We start from the raw sequence: 22477 nt of genomic DNA, 5'->3' as shown, positions 1-22477 counted from the left end.
TAAATTAAATCTCTCAGTTGGCCTAACCTTCCATTTTGATTAGTTTGAATTTCCTGCATTTCTAGGTTGCTATGGTGTTGATGGAGAAAGTGATTCTATTATGAGCTCTGCTTCAGAAAACTCCACTGAACCGTGGTTCTGTGATGCTTGTAAATGCGGCGTATCTCCAAGCTGTGAACTCTGTCCCAACCAAGATGGAATCTTCAAGGAGACAGATGCTGGCAGGTTAGTTTAAATGAAACACTAGTGTGATAGGTCCCTGAAAGTCAGTCTGTTCCAATCTTATATCCTCTCCACTGAGCCCATTCTGAAGAATCAGGTGTAACTTCCCCCCCCTCTGAGGAGCAACGAAAATAGCAAACAAGAAACCACAGCACTTGCAAGTCAGAACATTCTTAGCATAACTATAACTGTGTCAGTTGATCCACAGCAGTACATTTGTGGCTCCCAGTAGGCTTCTGAACTGTTACAAATACTAAAAACAAACTGGGGGCTGGAAGGAATCTGGGGACAAGGGAGTAGTTTGAGCTGTCTGCCCTCCCCCAAATTTCTCCCCCAGGATTCTCTTTCAGGACCTAGAGCAGTCTGTTCTCTGACCTCCGTTTCCGAGCTGATCTTCATACTCTGTCCATTGAAGAGTATTTTTAGTCTTAATCAGGTGAATGCATATTGTGTATGTGTGTGTTTGTTTGAGGGAGCATCTTTAAGTTAATTTACAGGGTAATCTGTTTTTGCATTCCTGGGGGAGCTTCTCAAATAGTTAGAGACTTGTCTCTTACCTGTATGTGCCCCTTGTACATAGTTTTTGTCATCTAGACAGTGGGTAGCTCATTTTCTATTAGAGATATAGGTGTTTTAATGCATTAGAAAAAAATCTGGAAATGACAGTAGTGCAGTAGGACCAACTGAAACATCACAAAGTAATGAACAAGCATTTATGTTTGGCAGACCTAGGGTTGCCAACTACCTGGAGAAAAAAATGTCCCTTGAATAGAGGCTTAATGGTATGCCATGAAAAGCTTCAATTGCTCATTTCTCCATATAAGGTATCTGTTTAAGGGACAGGATATTTTTTCTCCAGACCTGTTGGCAAGCCTAGGCACAAATGGCAATCTGCTTTGTTACCTGATGGATTAACTGTACTAACTAATGGTGTGCAAAAAACCCCCCAACAACAGTATTTTTTGGGTTCAGTTATATTGAACCCGAAAAATATTGGTATTTCCTGATATTCCCAAATCTCAATACCGGTATGGTATTCAGATTAGATAACTATTTGGGATTGCCAATTTCTTTTGGCTGCATTATACCCTATGGGGACTATTATAGTCAATGGTCCCCATAGGCTGTAATGGAGAATTGATCTGAGTTTATCTGGGGCTCTGGGGGGGCTATTTTTGAGGTGCAGGCAATAAATTTGCAGTGCAACTGCTGGTGCCTCTCAGAACCCCCCTCCAATTCTATGGGCCCCCTAAGAAGGTGCCCCCATCCTCCATTGTTTCCAGTGGAAGGGGGAAATGCATTTAAAGGGATCACAGTCCCTTTAAATGCTTTCTCCAAGCCATGGGACTCTGCAGTGAGTAAACTCCAAAGGCATTTAAAGGGCTCTCGGTCCTTTTAAATGCTTTCTCCAAGTTGAGAGTTCACTCCAAAGGCATTTAAGGGGACTGGGAGCACTTTAAATACCTTCTAACTGCAGCTATCTGCTGGTTGTGAAAAATCCCAAATACACACCCCTAGTACTAACAGCACAATCATAAACATAGCTACTTTCTTCTTCCAGGTCTGTTGAAGTCAATGGACTGTTCTCAGGATGGCACTGATTAAAACAGCGAGATTTGTTAAAACAGAAAGTTTAAAATCAAACCACAGCATATAATCATTAATACTAATAAACACAGATATTAATAGGCAATGTTATTTTGCAATAACAATAAGAGGCATAAGGTCCTTGTCCCAAATGCATAGTCTGAATAATTAAAATATGCATTTTTGATGCTGTACATTTTTCATGGGATTCTGTCAACATTTTGATGAGATTCTGCAGTCTGTGACCCTATATACTTGTTGTAAATGGATACATATTTTGGAAACTGTTTGGGGGATTTGTAGCTTGCCATCCAGCTATTCAAGGCACAGGAGCATATTTTTGGGCCAGGTATTAAACAAGCATTCCCACCATAGTGCTTTCACATTTAGCCAGTTCCATTATTCCCGTTGTTAGCACAATACCCCTAAAACTCAGCAGGACTTTCACACAGTGGTAACTCAGTATAGTTCCTTTTACCTTTTTGTGTTCAGAGTATCCCAAATATACTGAAACAGGAGTCCCAGGAATCCTAAGCCTTTCATGAATTGGTTGTATTCATGGCTTAGATTCACCATTTTGTATTTGGCACTGTTCTAAACATTTGTTATTGAAAATCGTACTGGTATTTGAAATCACAGCCAGTAGGCTGTAATTTAAGTGTTTGCATTTAAAATAACAGCACTCCAGTTTTAGGAATATTGCCATCAACCGCTTATGTATGGTAACTGTCAGTGTTTTGTTTTGAACAAAAAGTCAGTGTAAGAAAACAACCTGTTTTGTAAGCTCTGAGGGCTTCATAAAAGTTGTATTGGTGGGGTGTACATTAAAAATTTTTTTTTACCCTAACCCCCCCCCCCCCAATAAAATACATTTATTTATCCATGTTGAAGCATTTGACAGTTCTGGCTATTAATAGAGATTTAAAAATTAATATTATAAATAATAATCTATAAACCTGTATTATAAATATTATAATTTATATAATATTGACAGGGAATTCCGCAATGTGCTATCAAACTTACTGTGAGCTCAGGACATAGAAGTAAGTCCTACATACAGGATTACATAGCTTTCCTTTGCCATTTAAAATTATTTGGATGTTACATTGAGTCAGTTAAAAAAATGTCTATGATCTTTCTGTATGACAAAAAAATAGATAATGAAATGGTTAATTTGAACAGTCTTATTTTGTGCATGTTACAGCACAATCCTAAATAGTTATCCCCTTCTAAGTTCAGGTCAACAGGCTTAGAAGGGTGTAACTCTGCTTAGGATTTCAGGTGTGTGTGTGTGTATTTATGTATATATATCCATATCTATACCTACCTCCTTCCCTTCCTCCCAGGTGTGTGTGTGTGTGTAGTTTTTTGCTAGATAGCAGAAATCCGCTCGAAATAAGGCCATTGTCTTTCTTTTAGCTTGGTTTTTCCTCCCCATCCCGGACATCTGTCATCTTTGCTTCAAGCAAAATGGATGAGAAAGTAACAAGAAAGATTATTCTTCTTTGATTACCCAATTTGTCTTAATTACAAGGTTCTCAAACATGTGCAGCTAAACAAATGAGCAGGAAAACATTTAGGCTTTGGTATTAAAAGCAGCTGAAGCTGCTTCAGCTGTGAACTTGACTGACTTCTGAGTATTTTAATAAAGATTCAGGATGGAGTTAGCACATAGGTGGCTAAGGAAATGAGACACTTATGTGCCAATCATACCGAAATGGCAGTTTAAATCTGTAATACTACAGTACTTGTGTGACATGTACTAAAACATTTTGAGAAGGTCAGTAGGAAGCAAGCAGCCAGCTGTTGGGTTTATCATAGATAAACTCCTACAGAGTGCAGCAGCATTTAATACACCAGTGGAGCATGAAAAAACTGTGCAAATTAAATTGAGAAGCAGCTGCTTGTTGAAGATGTGTATCTTTATATTGAACGGTGCTGGGTGCAATGGGGGAGGATGTATTAAAACTTACTATCAAACATCTCCAGCCAAAACCTTGGCTGCTTAAAAGAAAATACAGAAGATAATGTGAAGATGGGTAACTACCCCCTCTACTCCCCCTGTTTCTCTGGCAAAATTATTCTCTGTGCCACACATTGGTGTCATTTCATAAGAAAGGAAATGTCCCTAGATTTCCAGAACCATGAACAAGCTCTGTTAAGGTTATGGGCCCGATATGTTGATCTTCTATATGTGTTCTGGATTCATGAGTGGGTTGCCTGATATTTCAGTATTTGTTGCCTAAAACAGAATTTCAAAATGTTAACTGAAGTGTGACACTTCAAATAAAGAGGGCGTGGGTAGTTGGGTGTATAATATATACAAGTATGTGTGTATATATGTTTGTGTGTGTGTGTGTGTGAATATGCATAGAAGAAAGAGCAAGATTGTACTTTTAGCTCCTCAATAACATATGAATACAAATTATAAAAATAGAAGTAGGTATGCGCAAGCTGTTCTCACCTGTGGAATGTCCTTTCCCTTAAAATTCACCTGACCTCTTCTCTCTTTTAGGTGTTAGGCCAAAACATTTTTTTTTACCTAGACTTTTAACTAAGGGGTTCAGTCTTTTAAATTGTTTTTCCAGCCATCTTCTGATTGGAGGAATATTTCACAAGGATCATTCCATGCTGTTTCTGTGCTCTGGCCGTGTTTTTCTTGGCTCATTTGTTCTAAAGACTTTTATGCTATTTTAATGATTTTATCACATTTTACTTTGTGAGCTGCCTTGAGAAGGCCGTGTATAAAATTTCCAAATAAAATTGAGAACAGAATATATGTAATTAGTTCAGTGTAGGCTTTTTATGATGAGGTACCACACTTAACAGCTATACACCCTGATCCAAAGTAGCAGGCACCAAGCAACTGAGCTGCACACATGGAAATCTGCCAAGTGGCCATCGCACAGAGGAGGAAGAATGAGGGGGGCAGAGATGCTAATTCCAGTGATCCTCCCAAACACCTAAGCGGTGGATTATTAACCTTTTCGAAAGGTATCTTTCAAAAAGGTATCTTAACTTTTGGATAGTGAGTGTCTGTTTTCACACACTATTCCACATTCAGAAGTATGGTTTTGTGTACCAAGCATCCTGAATTGGGTCAGTGTAGTCCTGTCCAGGAGTTCCCAAGCTCTCTTTAGTTGAATTTGTGATCATTTTTGTTCATAATAGATTACTATAAGTATTGATGCTTTCTTCTTAAAAGAACTTTTAGCTCCTCAAGAACATATCCTCTCCTATTTATTTGTTGGTCATGTATATATCGCTGCTCTATACTGAATTAGACCATAGTTCAGTATTGTCTACCCTGACTGGCAGCATTTTCCGGAATATTTCTGTGTTTTCCTCATCATCTAGTGCTTGAGATCCTTTTAACTAGAGATGTTAGAAATTGAACCTGAGACTTTTGCAGGTGCTCAGCCATTGCTTCTTTGATTTTTCTTGGGACATCTATATTTATTTCCAAATTGTGAATTTTAATAAAAATGCTAAAATATTAAGTGAGCACTCTGTTCTTGTCCATCCTTATTTTAATTTTCGCAATTGTGCATGATACTTCTGACTGATATGTCATTATTCTTTTTGTAAATAAGAGAACAGTATTTTTCTGATCTGTATCCTTGCTCTGCTGAAGATAAAGTAAAACAATTTCCTCTTTTCTTATAGGTGGGTCCATATTGTTTGCGCCCTCTATGTACCAGGAGTAGCATTTGGAGATATTGACAAACTGAGACCAGTAACACTTACAGAAATGAACTATTCCAAATATGGAGCAAAGGTAGAGTTAAGTGCTAAGTTATATATTATAGGCGAAATTCAGTGTTCCTTGTTTTTGTGTTTCCTTTAGCATTCTTTGTAGCAGAAGACTCAAAATTTTATGACATTAGGGATTGCATGCATTTTTTTCATGAACTTTTGTTGGATGGGCTGTGAAACCATACAAATTGTTGAATGTACCTAAGGCATCCTTACTTGTGTTTGTAGCTAATGCCCAGTTTTGAAAGGGACTATGAGTAGGGCAGTCTTGATTAAGCGTAAGACAGTTCAACTAATTATGCATGGTGAAAGGTTTCAGAGCAGTTTCTATTTGCAACGTGCTTTATTCAGAATATTTTTATCTCACTTTTCTCCCACAGTGGGGTCTCAAGAGAGGCTTACAAAATGAAATACTCATAAAAATAGAATTTATAACCCACCCCCAACTTCTAGCAGGTAATGAGCCACAATGATGTCCCAAGTTGGTGATGGTTCTGCCAGGATGGCTGGCCTTAGACTATTAATTGCCTGCAGAATGGGTGGGACAAATGCTTGACCAGCTGTTACTCAGCTGGCTTCAACATTCCCAGTTCCCTACCTCTGTGCACCTCTGGCCCATGGCCAGGCTTTAAACTACCTGCAGGAATATTTGAAATACTCGAAATGAGTGAATTCTTGAGAGGTCTTGCCTTTGCCTCTTAACAGCAGTGTTCCTACACTTTACTCCATTTGATACATTTTTCACATTTGACTTCCTCCATCATACTTTTCACTTTTGAGTTGAACTTGAACCTTCATGTGGTATATCATATTTCCTAAAACTATGTTTTGAAAAACATCAGCTTAAACATGTAGTCTCGCCTCTATCTGCGGCCTTCTTGTGTATTATAAAAACCAACACTAACTTTTGTGTAGCATTTTCAATATAAAAATAGGAAATAGCTGTAGTTTTCCTATTATTTCTTGCTTGTCTCTTAAGCTGCTTAGGGAGATTCTTGTTTTCTTTTATGAAGATATCTATTGTGGGTTTTAGACACTATATAAACAATGTTCAGACTTAGTCTCTTTTTTTGTAATGACTGATTTTTGATCTGTGGCAGGAATGTAGTTTCTGTGAAGATCCACGTTTTGCCAGAACTGGTGTTTGCATCAGTTGTGATGCTGGGATGTGCAGAGCGTATTTCCATGTGACTTGTGCTCAGAAAGAAGGCTTGTTGTCTGAAGCTGCTGCAGAGGAGGTGAGATTTTCATTAGAGAGAAAAAATAGCAAATGATCTACAGCACAAAAATCTTAATTGGTGTATGTTGCCATACCACTAAAATCCACTTAGATTGGCTGTAGTGGTGACTAGTTTAATAAGGAGTCAAAACAGTAAAACTAATTCTGAACTATCAGAAGAACTGTGCATGCACACAAAAGCTTATACCCAGGATAAAACTTTGTTGGTCTTAAAGGTGCCACTGGACTCAAACTTTGTTCCAGAAAAACGAATGTATGTCTTCAGTGTAGATCAATTTATTCATTACAGTTCTACCAATTTAGAAAAGCTAAATTAATACAACAGCACTTTTTGTTTTTCAGTACATCTCTTTGCAACCCCACCCACACCATGTGGCTATTACTCCATGTGGGTTCCACAACCCAACAATAAACCTTTATGGGGTTGGAAAGAACTGTTGGGGGAGGGGGAAGTAAGGAAAAGATCCACTCAGATTGCTGGATTCAAGCAATTACCATTACTGTTTCTGACTGTCTGGAACTCTTTTCTTTGACAAACTTTCCTGTGTTCCCTTTTTCTTCTAAATTAGGATATTGCAGATCCTTTTTTTGCTTATTGTAAGCAACATGCAGACAGGATGGATAGAAAATGGAAGCGTAAGAACTACTTGGCTTTACAATCATATTGCAAAATGTCTTTGCAAGAGAGAGAAAAACAGCTCTCTCCAGAAGCTCAGGTACTGTACCAGTGTCAATATTGCATTTACATTCAATACAGCATGCAAAGCTAGACTGGTGGAATTGCTGTGATTGGAAATAAAGCCAGGATGCTTGAAAGCAGTGATTCTCAAAACACCGCAGGCTGTTTGTTTTCTTGTACACAATTTAGCCTAACATAAGTTCTCTGTCCATGTTACAAACTTCTTTCAGCTGCACAATCTGCCCCACAGGTTTTACTATTCTCCTATTAGAATAAATCCAAATTCCTGAATTCCAAACCTTAGTTAGCTATTGTGAGAGATTCTTTTGGTCTGTTTTCAACTGCCACAGTTCCAAGGTTATCACTGCTCTGTGCCACCCCATGCCCTGTTGCTGTTGTCAGTCTTGTCTATTTCTATCTTGAGTTCAGTCAGACAGCTGGGGGAATTCTTTGTGGATGCTGTGAATTTTGAAGATTCTGTAGTATCTGAAGAAGTGTGCATGCACACAGAAGCTTAGGCCCAGAATTGAACGTTGTTGGTCTTAAAGGTGCCACTGGACTCAAACTTTGTTCCACACGTTTTACTGTGATAGAGCAGATAACTATCTATGATTTCCTTGAATATTTATATATGTTTGTTTCTGGTCTTGTAAGAACTCTTTCATGCTTTACATTTTCTGGTTGCAGAGTGTTAAGCATAAAGGTCGCTTTCCGCTCCCTTTACCAGTCCTTTCACAAGCAGATGTCATTCTGTGAATGAGAAGGCACATTTATCTCAAACCCAAAATTTCATGGTCACTGTATAACTGTCCTAAATCACTTTACATACATTTATTTTGTACTATAAGGAGCAGGTTTTTTCTGTACTAAAACGTTTGTGTATACATTTTAGAAATGCTGGTGAGGTTTATTAGCCAACATATTTTGAATTCCATTGATGTTTATGTCTATGTTTGTGTTTTTTATTGTTAATTGTAGGCACGAATTAATGCCAGACTACAACAATATCGTGCCAAGGCAGAACTAGCACGTACCACAAGGCCTCAGGCATGGGTTCCAAGGGAGAAACTGCCACGACCACTTACCAGCAGTGCTTCAGCAATTCGCAAACTGATGCGCAAAGCTGAGTTAATGGGAATCAGTACAGACATCTTTCCAGTGGATACCTCAGATACTAGTTCCAGTGTGGATGGAAGACGAAAACACAAACAGCCAGCTCTGACAGCTGATTTTGTGAATTATTATCTTGGTAATGGTGCAAAAATACTTGTTCCCCCCCCCCCCAGTTACATAATGGATAATCCTCTAAACTGTTGTTTTTTCTGTAAATAAGGCTGCTTTAATGACACCTTTATGTGGACAGCCTGCACATTCAATCTCTCTCTCTCTCTCTCTCTCTCTCTCTCTCTCTCTCTCTGTGTGTGTGTGTGTGTGTGTGTGAGAGATTATTGCCCCCTAATTCTAAAGCGAAAAATCTGCCACTGATTCACGTGTGCAGTGCTTAAGGAGGAAATGAGAAACACAATTTTTGTTGAAGCCTTTGATGATTAAAGATTGGAAATATTTTTAAGCATTAATTGACCATAATGCTGCTAGTGTCTTGCAACCTGTGCTTTGTGATCAGGTGCAAGAGTAGCACTGTGCAAACCTCTCATAATTTTATCAAGAGTTGCTCTTCCTTGCCTGTCTTATTTTTCTGCTATTCAAGGAATGGTCTGCTTATTAATATGAACCTTAACCTTTGCAATTTGACTGTTTCAGTCAAATAAATACATTTTCTTGTACATTTTATTTGACCCACAGTTGGCTGAAGCAGACTGCGATAGTTACATGTATGCGGCTTTGAATACAAAAATGCATTCCTGTACACTTGTTGCCCATACTGATTCCAGCTTTTTTTACTTGGCATACCTAAAATGTAACTACAGATAACAGTAACTTTTATTTCAGAGAGAAACATGCGCATGATCCAGATCCAAGAGAACATGGCAGAACAAAAGAAGATTAAAGATAAGCTGGAGAATGAGCAAGAAAAGCTTCATGTGGAATACAACAAGGTAAAAAATTGCTTCACGTGAGGTACAAATTGTATGCTTTGCTTAATAAAACACTTTTTATGGAACTGAAGTATAATTACATCCAAAATCATTGACACATTTCCTACCCAAACTTTGTTAGATTAAATCATAAAATTTGATCCTGACCCCAGTCCAGTAAGGAATTAACTGTTGCAATTTTGATCTCCTGTAGAGCCTTTCCCCGTCTGTTATCAGAGCCTGAGCCTTGCTGTCATCACAGTTGCTGCCGGTGTGTGCTTGTGCACATGCACAGCTAGTTACCTGGACAGCTGACTTGAAAAGAGCTTTTAGTGTAAAGGAGAAATCCCTCTCATATCTCATTTTTGGAAAGCAGGTGATTCTCTAGGGATCATTGAGATCACAACGATGATACTAGGAAGAACAGAAGAGGTTACTGTGAAGAGCCAAACACTGCATATTGTATTGCTCCCATCTGCTTTCAAAAAACACATGTGCATGAAGGTGACCCTTGATGTTGGGATTGTCAGAAAGGATGCTACAATTCACAGTTAAACTTAAAAAGAATAACATCGTTTTATATTTGCTTTTGTCTGGTTTCAAGTGTGCAGGTGTGTAACTCTGATATGTTGATTCCCAGCGCAGAAATACTTGACACAACTTTACAGATGGAAATAACAGAGTGGAACTGTTGTGATGTTTCTCGACTGCCATTATAGCCTTACTGTCAGACAAAGTACTTCTGGTTCTCTCTTACTAACCAGATGGATGCCTGTGTTTTCTTTCTGGTATTATTGAACAGCTGATTAACTTTACTGATTTCAGTTGCATTGACATGAATGAGCAATTTTATTATTTAATTATTTGTTTGGTAAAAGGTACTTGGATGCCTCCTCCTGGATAAAAACAGCTAAATAAATTCAATGGTGTTTTCTTTTTCAGCTGTGTGAATCCTTAGAAGAGCTTCAGAATATGAATGCAAAACTGCGAAATGAAGGGCAAGGAATGTGGGCTGTGCTCGGTAGAATTATTGGGCAGGTTGGTTCCCCCCCCCTTCCATTTTTTCTGCTTTTCCCCCTTTCTTATGTCTTGCTGGCCATATTCCTAAGAATAGCCTTTTCTGTTTGTCACTTTTTTTGTGGCTGAAATGATATATTTGATAAAGTCCTGGCCTTACTCTGTAGATAATGATTTCTGATTGAAATATATCTAGAGCTCTGCATGCTACCTACTGGGAACCTGTAGCTTAATTTTGTTTTTGTATTAGCTATCTTGTTTGCAAAATTCTTTCATTTGCTGTAACTGATTGACCTGTCATTTGTGATGAAGCTAAGCCTGAAGCACAAGTTAATCTAGCTGTATTCCTCACGATTTTTTCCCCATTCTCACACACAATCGTAGCTTTCAAACAGCAGGTTTTATTGAAGGGGGGTATATTGTTTTCTTGTGCTCCCTTTCCTGAATTTATTCATGACTAAAACTATGCATCATTGCTGTAATTATAAATTAGCTATGCAGATGAAATGTTTTCCATTTTGGGAAACAATGAGGGTCTAGGGTTTTTCTTGATAGCGTTAATGACCATTTTGTTGATTGTGACAGGTGGATGCTGCAGCCTACTAATTATTGTACCACTTGAGTTATAAAGAGTAAAAAGATTGTAAATCAGGGGAATCAAATATTTTTATTGGGCCCTACTTTCACTTATGTTTAGAGAGGACCTGTATCTATTATCCCAGGTTGGTGCTCGTTCCACCACCATCTCCCAAATTGTGGAATTTCTGTGGGCCAATAAGTTGATGGCGGTGTCTGAAACATTGATGAATTTTATTGGCCTTTCATTCCATTGTACTTCTCATCACCGCTTCCACAAAGAGAGGCTTTATTCAGCACAGTTAACAGATCTCTCAAGAATGTGAATGAGTTTTACATGTCCCTCCCAAAGTAAAGCACCTCCTGGCTTTTGTGTACATCCCATAATTAACCTTTTAAGATTATAGAAAGTGAAATGTTCTCAAGAAGCTGGACCTTAGGCCAGCTCTAGCCGTATAAGGGTTCTTTTGCTTTGTGTTAACTGTTGGATTCAAAATGTCTGCAGAAGTGTTTTTCTGCTCAAGAGTGCAGGGGTGCTTAATCCAAGTAGGTTTATAGGCCTATCATATACATGAGAATCTGTCTTGATGAATAGACGTTTGCTACCAGTACTTTCCTCTCTTTAAAAAAAAAAAGGATTTAACAATTCACAAATGTGTTTGCTGGTGCAATCATTTAATAATAATAAAAAGTAGCAGTTTCATTTGCACAGCTTGCATGACACTTTTTTCCAGTTGGTTGAACAGATGCAGGCCCACAGGGCCACTGAGAAATGACTTTGATAGATGGTTGCTGTCTGTGAAGCTAGCACACTGCAGATTAGTAGAAACCCAAAGAGAATCTCTCCTGCTTTGTGGAGAGTTTGGTCCAATAAGATAATTTTTCTAATTAACCTATGGAGCACCACTGTAGCAGGGATGCTGAGGAAAATAAACTGCTTCAGTATTCTTTTGTGAAGTGTAGTGGATTTTTCTTTTTTCTTTTTCCTTTTAACCTTCTAAACCAGCTTGTCCTTGTCTGTCTCTGTTAAAGCTTCCTCTGTTAAAGGGGGAAAAGTTTAAAAGCCAGGGCTTTTTATCTCTCTCTCTCTCTCTCTCTCTCTCTCTTTCTCTCTGCATTCAAAATATGGGAATGCAGTCTCATTTATCATAAGACTAGCTGGGGGACAAAACACATAGTGTAGTCATTTTTTGCAACCTGACTAAGCAGGTTTCTCTCATAATCTTTAGCATATTGTGTATAGCCAAATTTAACTGACTGCTGTGTGACAGACAACGGAGGAAGTTACATCTCTGTCTCACAAATCATTCTTATATTTCTTCAAAACCAATAGAAATTGAATATCCCAGCAATTTTGCGGGCACCCAAGGAGAGAAAGCCCAGTAAAAAAGAAGGTGGAACCCAGAAGACTACAACTCTTCCAGCAGTACTTTATAGGCAAGTAGTAGGAATATGTTGCAGTCTGTTGACTGTAAATAGAATAAGATATCTGTGTAAACTGAAACATTTATTTTGAATAACAATCTGGTTTTAATGTTTTTAAAAGGAGAAACTCCAAACTGGTTTTTATGTTTTTAAAGTCTCTGATCTGCACCCAGTACCATGCAGTCTAATTAAGTCTGTAGTACCTCCTAGCCTGCATTTTAAGAAAGCTTCAAACTGCAGACTCTGGGGCTCTGCCAACATACCTGAAATGTCTCTCCCCCCCCCTCCCTTTTTGTTTTAACATAATGGCCATCCTGATGAAGGGTTCTGGGGAAATCTAAAGCTTGTGCTTTACTGCTTTGTCATATTTTGGTTGGTCCTAATAAAATGTATCGCACTACAGCTGCTTTGGATATTTTCTGTGAACTGACACAGCTACATATAGTTTTTAAATATAAATTGTTCATCTTTTGTCTTTATTTCTAGGTACAATTGCAGTGCACTGTCTAACTCAGTTTTTTAAATTAAAAAAGCACATAATTATAATGTTAGAATAAGGATATTAATACTGGGTTTTCTCCATCCATTGGCAGCACTTCAAAAGAAAGTTCCCTTCTGTATACTGTATTGGAATTTTTTGTGATTGGATGACCTCCACAGTATAAGTTTTGGACTTCATATGGTTCAGAAAACAACTGAACACAATGACTATGGACTTGTGCTTTGTACACTGGGAGTTCTTATATAAAATATTTAATATTTTAAGTTTAATATTCATTTTCCGGTTGGAAGTTCATTATGTTATTGTCGTTAATTAAATGTATTTGTTACTCTACCTTTTCTTTTCACCATTTATTATTATGTCACTAAACACCCTAAGCCATTTTTTTAAAATGTAAGAAATTTCTTGCTTGATCAGGTCAGAGCATATTTTATGTAATCATTGTGTCTCCAGTAGCTTTCCAAATACTCTTGGGAAGCTCTAAAACAGTGTGGTAATGATGGGCATTTCCTATTATTCCAGCATCTGATTATCAGAAATTTACTGCTTGCAGACATGGAGGTTCCATTTAACTGTCATAAGTAATAGCCATTGATGGACCTGTCATTCATGGTTTTGACTGATCCTTTTCAAAAAGCCATCTAAGCTTGTGGCCTCCACCACATGTAATAGTAATGAATCCCTCATATTCTGCATGGTATAAAGAAATACTTCATTTTAAAAATTATAACTGACTGCTTAAGTCCAAGACCAAGGATGGTTTCCATCACCACTGTTGTTCTTATGTTTACTTGGATTTTTATGCTGTGACTTGAAATGACCGTTTACTATCTCTCACTAATTGAAAATAATAATAGAATTGATCATGGTGCACCTCTTGCAATATGGAGAGAGTTTATTAATTAAATTGCATTTATCCTCACAGCAAAGTAAGTGAACACTATTATTTTTATAGAGGAGGACCAGAAAATGAGTTCTTCGGAGCTGTTTAGGGTTAAATTGAGGTCTCCCACATGTCAGGCCAGCACTTTTTCTGCAGGACTAAACTGACCTCATTGGGAACTTAAAGAAAATGCTTGAAGCAAATCAGTGTATCAAAAGTCATAAACAGCCATCAGACATGTAGAGGAAATATTAACCATGTAAACGTTGAGATAATTCAGTAAAGTATGTGCATTGTCTCAAATGAAACTTTTCTCCTGCATTTCCAAGTTGTGGAATTTGCAAGAAGAACCATGATCAACATCTCCTTTTGCTGTGTGATACTTGTAAACTGCATTATCATCTTGGATGTCTGGACCCGCCACTCTCAAGGATGCCAAGGAAGACCAAAAACAGTTACTGGTAAGAATATTGTAAATGCATTTTACCACAATGCATTTTTTTAAATGAAACTTAGACCTACAACTAAGAGGATCAGTTTCTATCAGGCTTTCCCCCCTTTCTTCCCAACTTTTAAATTATGTGCCTTGTAAGTGTTGAGTCCTCCTGATGTTTCTTCCTAATTGAGGCAACAGTTAAGTTTTATTTTTTTTCTGGATGTGAGTAGAGATGTACAATTTCCACAGATTTTGAATCCATGGGAAAAAGACATGGAGGAGGGGGACTGTAATTTTTGGGGGAAATGAAATAAATGCAATACTTGCTGTTTTAAACTAATGTTACTGCTTTAATGACATAACATGCACCATTTCTAATTTACTTAGCATATAAAATTGCAATATTTACAGAATTTAAAAGTTATAAATACCTTAGTTTTCTACAAGCAAAATTGCAGTTATGCCTAGTACTTTAGAGAAAACTGCAAGCTGATGCACCCTAAGCTATCTTAGCACATGAACCTTAGTTCTAGGTAGATGCTGTCTTGCAGCCACTGGTCAGAGAGCTCAGTTCTCAGTGAAACTTTCAGAATTTTCCTCTGAGGCTTTGGTGCAGTCCCCCCCCACTCCTTCTGACCCCCCCCCCTTTCCAGCAAGGTAAGCCAAGTGTGCGGCCCACGACCACCCTTCTCCCTCCCTCCTGCTAGATTTAAAGGGCCTTCAGCTGGTTGATGGGCTACGTGATCCCGGCCGATCAGCTGAAGCCCTTTAAATCAGGCAGGAGGGGAGGGAGGGGGTAGCTGTTCAGGTGGTCGCTCTTAAAGCGGGGCTTGGGGGTAGGGCTTCCCCCACTGGCCAGCTGGCCGGGAGTGAATTGAAGCCCTCAGAAGTGGGGGAACCTCCACCTGGACCTGGGGGCTGGCAACCCTAAAGATAGGTGCTCTTCTAGTGCAGAAATGCATTGTGGATTCAAGAGCTGTATATGTCTACAACAACTTGCCTTTAAAGCATTTCACTCATTCTAACAGAAAATATTTCATAGGATTTTTTAGTACTCTAAAATTTCCAGTTTTTCTGTGGGGGAAAAGTTGAAAAAAGGGCCTTGGGGGGGACCTCTTTTTTCTTAATGTTTCTGGGTTGTCACATTGGGGTTGCAAGCTCTGTGTCGGAAAGTTCTGGAGGTTTTGGGGGTGCAGTCTGGGAAGGGCAGGGTTTGGAAAGGAGAGGGGCCTCAGCAGGGTATAATTCCATATAGTCCTCCAAAGCAGCCATTTTCTCCAGCCACCGCCTGGAGGTTTGCAGCCCTTCTTCACATCTCTAGATGTGAGAAATCGATCTGGAAAGGGAAGGCTTCTGTTTGAAGTCTCCCAACTAGAGGCCATGTCCACGCTGCCTCCCCCTCCCCAGTAAACAGAGAAATCTGTAATTCTCATTTTCTAAGAACAGTTTGTTTCATGGAGGTTTTCAATGAATGGGGATACTTAGCTTTTTGTGGGTTCTTATGCTTCTAGTCTTTAATGTGCATGGGTTTTTTTGCTTTTGTTAATGCTTATATGGAGTTGAACAGCATTTTGCCATATATCCATCAAGACTTTCTATCAGCAATTCTTAGCCTCATTTTTTTTTTTGAGGTAACCCCCCCCAAAAAAAATTTGCTTTGGAAAGTGTACCTTTTCACTTCATACATTCCATGTATGTACAATTAAGGTATCCAGAAACCATAAATAAGTTGGTAATGGTAGACAGAGCTGGGGTGTGCATTCAGTATAAACCAAACCAAATAAATACCACTCCTCTGGGGCTGGATGGCTCCTCTTGCATCTCTGTTTCAACCAGCCCAGGATTGGAGAGGGCGGTGGAAGCCAGCTCTGCACCACCCCAGCTGATCCTCTGTTGCAGCTTGGAAGCTTACCTTACAGGTATTTTTCGGGTATTACTGACTGTATTTGACTACTGATACAGCGAAGCCCCAAAAAAGCTGCAGCAAGATGGGGATTCGAACCTGAGTCTCACAGCCCCTGCGCTGAAGCTCTAAACACAGCGTGGCTGCTATTGAACAATAGCAATCAGCCAGACCTAGTTCAGTCATGCAGGTCAGGTGGTATCAAGTTACTCAGAGGTTGCTTCCAGGCCTAGTGTTCCCAACCTCCAGGTGGGATGTGGTAATATCCCAGAATTACAACTGAACTCCAGACAACAGAGATCTGTCCCCCTGGAGAAAATGACTGCTTTGTAGGGTTTTTAAAGCTACAGGTGCTCCTTCTATCATTTTCAGATTTTTTTAAGCTGCCCAATATATATACCCTGCTTTAAATTGTATTTGTAAACACCTTGAGGAAGAAGAAGAAGAGATTGGATTTATACCCTTCCCTTCACTCAAAGTCTCAGAGCGACTTACAAACTCCTTTCCCTTCCCCTCCCCAGGACACCCTGTGAGGTAGGCAGGGCTGAGAGAGCTCTTTCCAGAACTGTCCTTGAGAGAACAGCTCTGCCAGAACTATGGTTTGCCCAAGGTCATCCACCAGCTGCAAGTGGAGGAGTTAGGCTTGCCAAGTCCCCCCGAGGAGCGGGGAAACCTCCGCCCCAGAGGCCCGTTCCCCACCGCCGGCTGATTGGGCCCCGGGGGGAACTCCACCCCGACATGCACGTCACCCGGAAGTGACACGGGCACGCTGGTTTTCCCTCGGATGGTCGTGGCCCCGCCCCCAGCGTGCCTGGCGTGCCCACGTCACTTCCGGGCGACGTGGATGCAGCGTGCGCACGCTCCAGCCGCCAGCCGGGAGTCCCCCGCTGCGGCTGAATTAACACTTGGCAACCCTAGGAGGAGTGGGGAATCAAACCGGTACTTCCATATTAGAGTTCATGCACTTAACCACTACTCCAAACTTTTTTGTTGAAATTCTGGTTGAATTTGTAGGTGAGATAATGTAATTGTATTTTGCTAGAGCACAGTTGACTTTTAATCACCAGATTACATTGTGTTGTTGTTCACTGGTTTTAGTTTGCTTTTTGAAAGGATTCTTTTAAAGCCATTTGATCAAGAGGAACACAATCTGTACATCTCAGTGATAGTAGGTCAGGGAGGTAGCGACGCCTTTCCTTTCAAAAAGCTGGCTTGTCTGTGTCATGAATTTCATGCTTCACTTCTGATCACAAAAGTAGTTTTCACTTTTAATTTAGCTAGGGCATATTCAGTGGGATAAGATTATAACAGAGAAGTGGAGCCTTATTGATTACATCCTTTTCATCTTTAGATGTGTCGTGTTATATTCATTTCAAGATCGGGAGGAAGGGTACAGAATAAGACATAAGAACATAAGAGCCCAAATTAGGCCACACCATAGATCGATACAGAGGCATTACAGTATTGGCCATTTTATTCTCAATCCCTTTCCTAATAATCCCTAACATAACACCTCTGCAGCACACTGGGTTGACACTTTCATTGAGCTATCCACTATGACCCCAAGATCTTTTCCCCTCACAGTCTCAGCAAGTCCAGACCTCATTAGCCTAGACTTGAAGTTGGATTTTTTTTGTCCCAGTGTGCATCACCTTACACTTAAATTGGAGAAAGACCTTTGTTGTAAATAAGTAGTTCAACAGAATGTTTTCCCTGTTTGTAGAATACTTGCTATTTCAGGTTCTTAAACCCTTAGCCAGCTCTGACTGTACAGATTATACATGCAGCATCAGATTATAACTTTCCTCCAGTTTTACTATTAATGGAATTTAGTTCGAGTTTAACAATACAAGTGGTCAGATGTGGTTTTCAAGACTGTGCTTGTAGGGTTTGTTGCCTAATTGAGTTTCCGAGGTGGACAGCCAGTAAAGTAGATGCTATGCCTACCTACCACTTCACTGGGTGAAGTTTGGAGCTGCCTTAAGTTGCTCCTTCTTCAACAGAAGAACCACTTTAAGTTGTAGGAAGGCTTCTTGGGCTGGAGAAAGGCTCCTTGAAGGATAGTTGGATCTAAGTCCTAGTGTGATACACTTGTGGTTAAAACCGTCTTGTGCTGAAGAAAATTAAAATGCTTAAACTTGCAACAGAAAATGTGCACAGGGAGAAATCTCCAACTGATGTATAAAAGTCACTTTTCAAGCTCTCAGGCTGACTTAAAGACAGATATGTTGACATTAACAGAATAGAGGGACCAAAAAAGATATGTGGGGGAAATCACCTTCACTAGGTGTCTGAGTCATTTTCTTACCCTGTCTCCCCTCCTCTTGGTCTTCTTTACTCCATCCTGGGTTTCTTCTTCTTTGTTAGCCCAATCTTCCATCTCTTTCTTCCTTCTTTGCACTTTTGCCTGCCCGCCCTTCCGTATGCCAATAGGGTTGCCTGCTTGCTTGATAGCTCTTCTTTTCTCCTGTCAGCTCATCAACTCCCTTTGCCTACTTTTTTCTGCTTGCCCACTGTGTTCCTCCATTCTTCCTATTCACAGTTCCAGTCTTATCTGGTCATAGTAAAGGAGAAGTGAAAAAGTGCAGTGGAAAACCATAGCTAGCTCTAGCTTCCCCATATCCCCTGTTTGAGATGGCTGTTGCTGCAATGTTTTTGCATGGCGTCTGAGGTTGCTGCAGCAACCCCATATGCAGCCTGAACCCTCTTCCCCCCCCCCCCACACATCTACATATGTGCAGATTCTACTATTGTTGTTTTGGTTTTTTTAGCCCCCTGTAGGGGATTTTTTTAATTTGCATTTTCTACAAACTATAAACTATAAAACTACAACGAAAATCAGGGCGGGGAATTACATACTATAGGCGAAACTAAAGAAAACCCACTAAAAACCCAAGAGATGGTGGTCATACAAACTGCTTAACAATTTTAGCTTACAGCACATAATTCAATTCAATTTCATTGAATGTGGTCATCTAACAATCATTTTATGCTAATAATTTGATTTTAAACACCTCTACTTCTGACTTCTAAATAAGAGCAATACAAGACTCATAACAATACATTTTAAGAGCCTTCAGTGTATGATAACATCTTATTTTTTATATTTTGGCTTTCTGAAACGATAGCTTGTCTTTGGGGCAGCTGCCCCTAATTTAGAGTCTGAATCCTCGTCTGATGTTGCTGCTTCTCCTTCGCTACCTTTGGTGCTGTTTTCTTTCTCTGCTTCAACCTCTACTGATGGACGACTGTGTAGATGCAGAAATTTGCGTGCCTTTTCAACAGAGTCATTTTTTTCTTTCCCATCCATAAATTTAAAGATTGTACCTTCGAGTACCAGACATCTGTAGGGGATGTTTTTCTTTTGTAAGAATGTCACCAAGTCTCTGTATTTCCTCCTCTTTCTTCTTATTTCAAATGGAATGTTTTTTAATACTTTTATTTCTTTGTCTTTGATCTTCAAGGTAGATCCATTTGTCCCTTTGAGAATTTGATCTCTCACTTGTCGTCTAGAGAATCTTATAATCACTTCCCCAGGCAGATTATTCTTCCTTGTAAATTCTGGATATGATCTATAGATCATATCTCTTTTGCTTTGTAAAATGTCTGTTTTTATATCTGCCATAGGTCCTAATACATCACACATAGTCTGTTTCAGATTCTCAGATTTTTCTTCAGGAACCCCTTGAAATCTTAAGACATAGCTTGCTCTCTCCATTTGTAGCTGTAAAAGTTGAGACTCTTCCATCAATCTCTTTTTCCCCATCACCTGCAGTTGTATTTGGAGCTTTTTAGTGTTGGTATCTACTTCTTTTACCTCTTGTTCAGTTTTATCTGTTTTTTTGGCTATTTCAGTCAATTGCAATTTCTGTGCATCGAATTTGCTGTGCAAAGCTGTTACTTGTTCCAGCAGAGGTCGCAATGCTTCCGTCAACATCTTTTGTAACTCCGTAGTCGTGTCCGTCTAGGAGCAGGACTCGTTGGGCCAGCAGTTCCAGCAAGAAGTTTTGGTTTAACTTGTTTGTCTTTCTCGTCCTTTCTCATGGGCGCCATGTTTGAGATTGTTTACAATTTCTCAAAGTTATCACAGTCTCTGATTCTCCCGATGCAGCTTAGTAAGTTATTAACTGCTTTATTTTCAGTCTCTCTTGCTTCAGTGTTCCACCCACCCTTTCTACTTTCTACTAAGCAAAGTTCGCTTAGTTTCTTTTCTTAACGGGGGAGAGTTCCCCCCCTTGCTTTTAAAGGGTGAGTTTCCGCTTAGTTTTTGGTGCTTCTTGCTTAAACTCCAATTCACATTTCAATGCTGGATCCACTTTAGTTTGCAAATCACTCGGCCACCAAATGCTTGCTCCGGTGTGCGCTTCTACTTCCCATTCAGGACCTTCAGTGCATAGGAAAAGCCCCCCTTCGCCGGCAGGATAGACGGAGGAAGAGCTTTCTTGTGCCCCATGGCTAGGAACCTCCTACAGAGGTTCCAGGGGTGGCACGGACACTTGCGCCCCCTCCTTACCACGGGCTCTGGCAGTCCTCTCCCAGAGGATCGGGAGAGGTGACCGCCATGGCAAGCGCCAAAATCCGACAACCCTACTATTGTTGTTTTTTAGGGTGTTTCATTTCTCCCCTTCTTAGAAATTTGGTATTTTTCTGCAAGTGTGTGTGGGGGTTATAGAAGTGGGTACCTTGGCCTGTGTGTGTGTTCCCCATGGATTCTTTTTTATCTGCGTGGATGTGGACGTGGGCATACTTGGCTATTAGCTATATCATGACCTATCAGTAGTAAAGAAGCCACCTGTAGTCTAGCAATTTTGGGTGGACTAGCTGGCTTTTCACACACTAATCCAAGGATTCTTTTATCATGGTTGTCATGAATGTAATTGCAAAAGATGTGGGACATGGGCCAACAGATCTTCAGATGCTAACTAAGCCCTGCTTCTCAACCCTTGTGCCCCGGGTATTACCAATTTCTGGTCTCTATGCTGTTGCCAAGTTGTCTCTAGTGCAACATAGACAGGGCACTATGTCAGTGAGTCTCAGAGTTACACTGAGTTACATCATTCTGAGTTACCCTGGCATGAGACTTAGTTTCCTTCCTATGATGGTTTCCATCCTAAACAAACTATGTCAGCATTGTGCTGAAAATATATTTGTATCTGAAGTGTATTCTAGGTTTGAAATTCAAGTGTTTTTAAATATACTAGGATTCATTATGCTGTGCTGTGAAATTGTCATAATCCCACAAGATGTTTCTTTTGCATTTTTAGAGGCTTATTTTACTGAAGGAAGTTCATCTGTTGTCAAGGAGGGGGCCTGTTGCTTGCACGTGTAACTGCATAGTGTTTCCTCTTGGCCTTTTTAAATAAAACACTTTTGTCTAGAAGCTGTATTGCAGATTCATATCCAGTGAACTGTAACTGAGACAGTTGTCTCATTACACAGACTTTCTGTTTTGCTTAACTGATTGGAATGAAATGCAGTTGACGTTTACTCTATGATTTGTATAGGCAGAAGTCTCAGCATCTTCTATAAAACATCTTTGCTCAGAAAGTTTAATTTATAAGCTTCATAAGCACTGTAGTTCTTACAATGGTAATTGCTGTTTCATCTCGATGTGAATTGTTAATTTTTATTTAAAATGTTAAGGAGATCTGAATGTATGACTAAAAAAGTTGTTGGTCTTTGTTATACTCTACCTTTCTTTTAGCACGCTCTGGATCGAATGGCTTCACATAGCTTTTAGGAGTGACAGAAATCTAATATTTTCTTTGAATTTAGCCACTTTACCATCTTTGACACAATGAATTTATTTTTTTCCTCCAGAGATGACTTCTGTCTTGTCAGTCTTTCTCCAGAGAGCAAATTTAGCATAGGATTAAAAGTAGCAGCAGCTAATGAAATAGTAAGGCATATATCCTATAAAAACAGTGTTTATGCTGAATGTTGAGTTTTGAATTTCCTTTTTATTGGTGTAAAATGGGGGCCTTTTTGTTGGTGCAAAATTTTGGCCCTCAGATACCTCTTTACATACACAGATCCAGGCTTACACCCATATGGCACAGGGTTAAGCTATTTTTCTATACTGATCTCTTTCCCACCATGCTGCTGCATTGCAAACTGCTTTTAAAACTCTGAGATGAAAAATTAATATATGGAGGGGAGGGTGCTGCTTAGGAAACAGCAAAAAGTCGTGTTACAAATTGTTTCTGCACACCTCT

The 22477-nt window shown here is 39.6% G+C and overlaps 1 protein-coding gene across 5 annotated transcripts in view; it reads left to right on the top strand.

Moving 5' to 3' along the window:
• PHF14 (PHD finger protein 14) overlaps positions 1–22477 on the top strand; it is a 177269-nt gene that overhangs the window by 26284 nt on the left and 128508 nt on the right. For 4 of the 5 annotated variants that reach the window (XM_015429429.1, XM_015429426.1, XM_015429427.1 and 1 more), the window contains exons 5-13: positions 66–225; positions 5476–5587; positions 6666–6803; positions 7375–7521; positions 8463–8733; positions 9435–9541; positions 10463–10558; positions 12447–12550; positions 14253–14384. In XM_015429429.1, the coding sequence (XP_015284915.1) occupies positions 66–225; positions 5476–5587; positions 6666–6803; positions 7375–7521; positions 8463–8733; positions 9435–9541; positions 10463–10558; positions 12447–12550; positions 14253–14384 (1267 nt within the window). The remainder of the gene's footprint in view (positions 1–65; positions 226–5475; positions 5588–6665; positions 6804–7374; positions 7522–8462; positions 8734–9434; positions 9542–10462; positions 10559–12446; positions 12551–14252; positions 14385–22477) is intronic. The other variant, XM_015429428.1, reaches the window with a different exon arrangement.

Source organism: Gekko japonicus, unplaced genomic scaffold, assembly GCF_001447785.1.
Source record: "Gekko japonicus isolate JY-2015 unplaced genomic scaffold, Gekko_japonicus_V1.1 scaffold163, whole genome shotgun sequence".
In the NCBI taxonomy this organism is placed as follows: domain Eukaryota; kingdom Metazoa; phylum Chordata; class Lepidosauria; order Squamata; family Gekkonidae; genus Gekko; species Gekko japonicus.
This window is presented reverse-complemented; position numbering and strand designations above follow the sequence as displayed.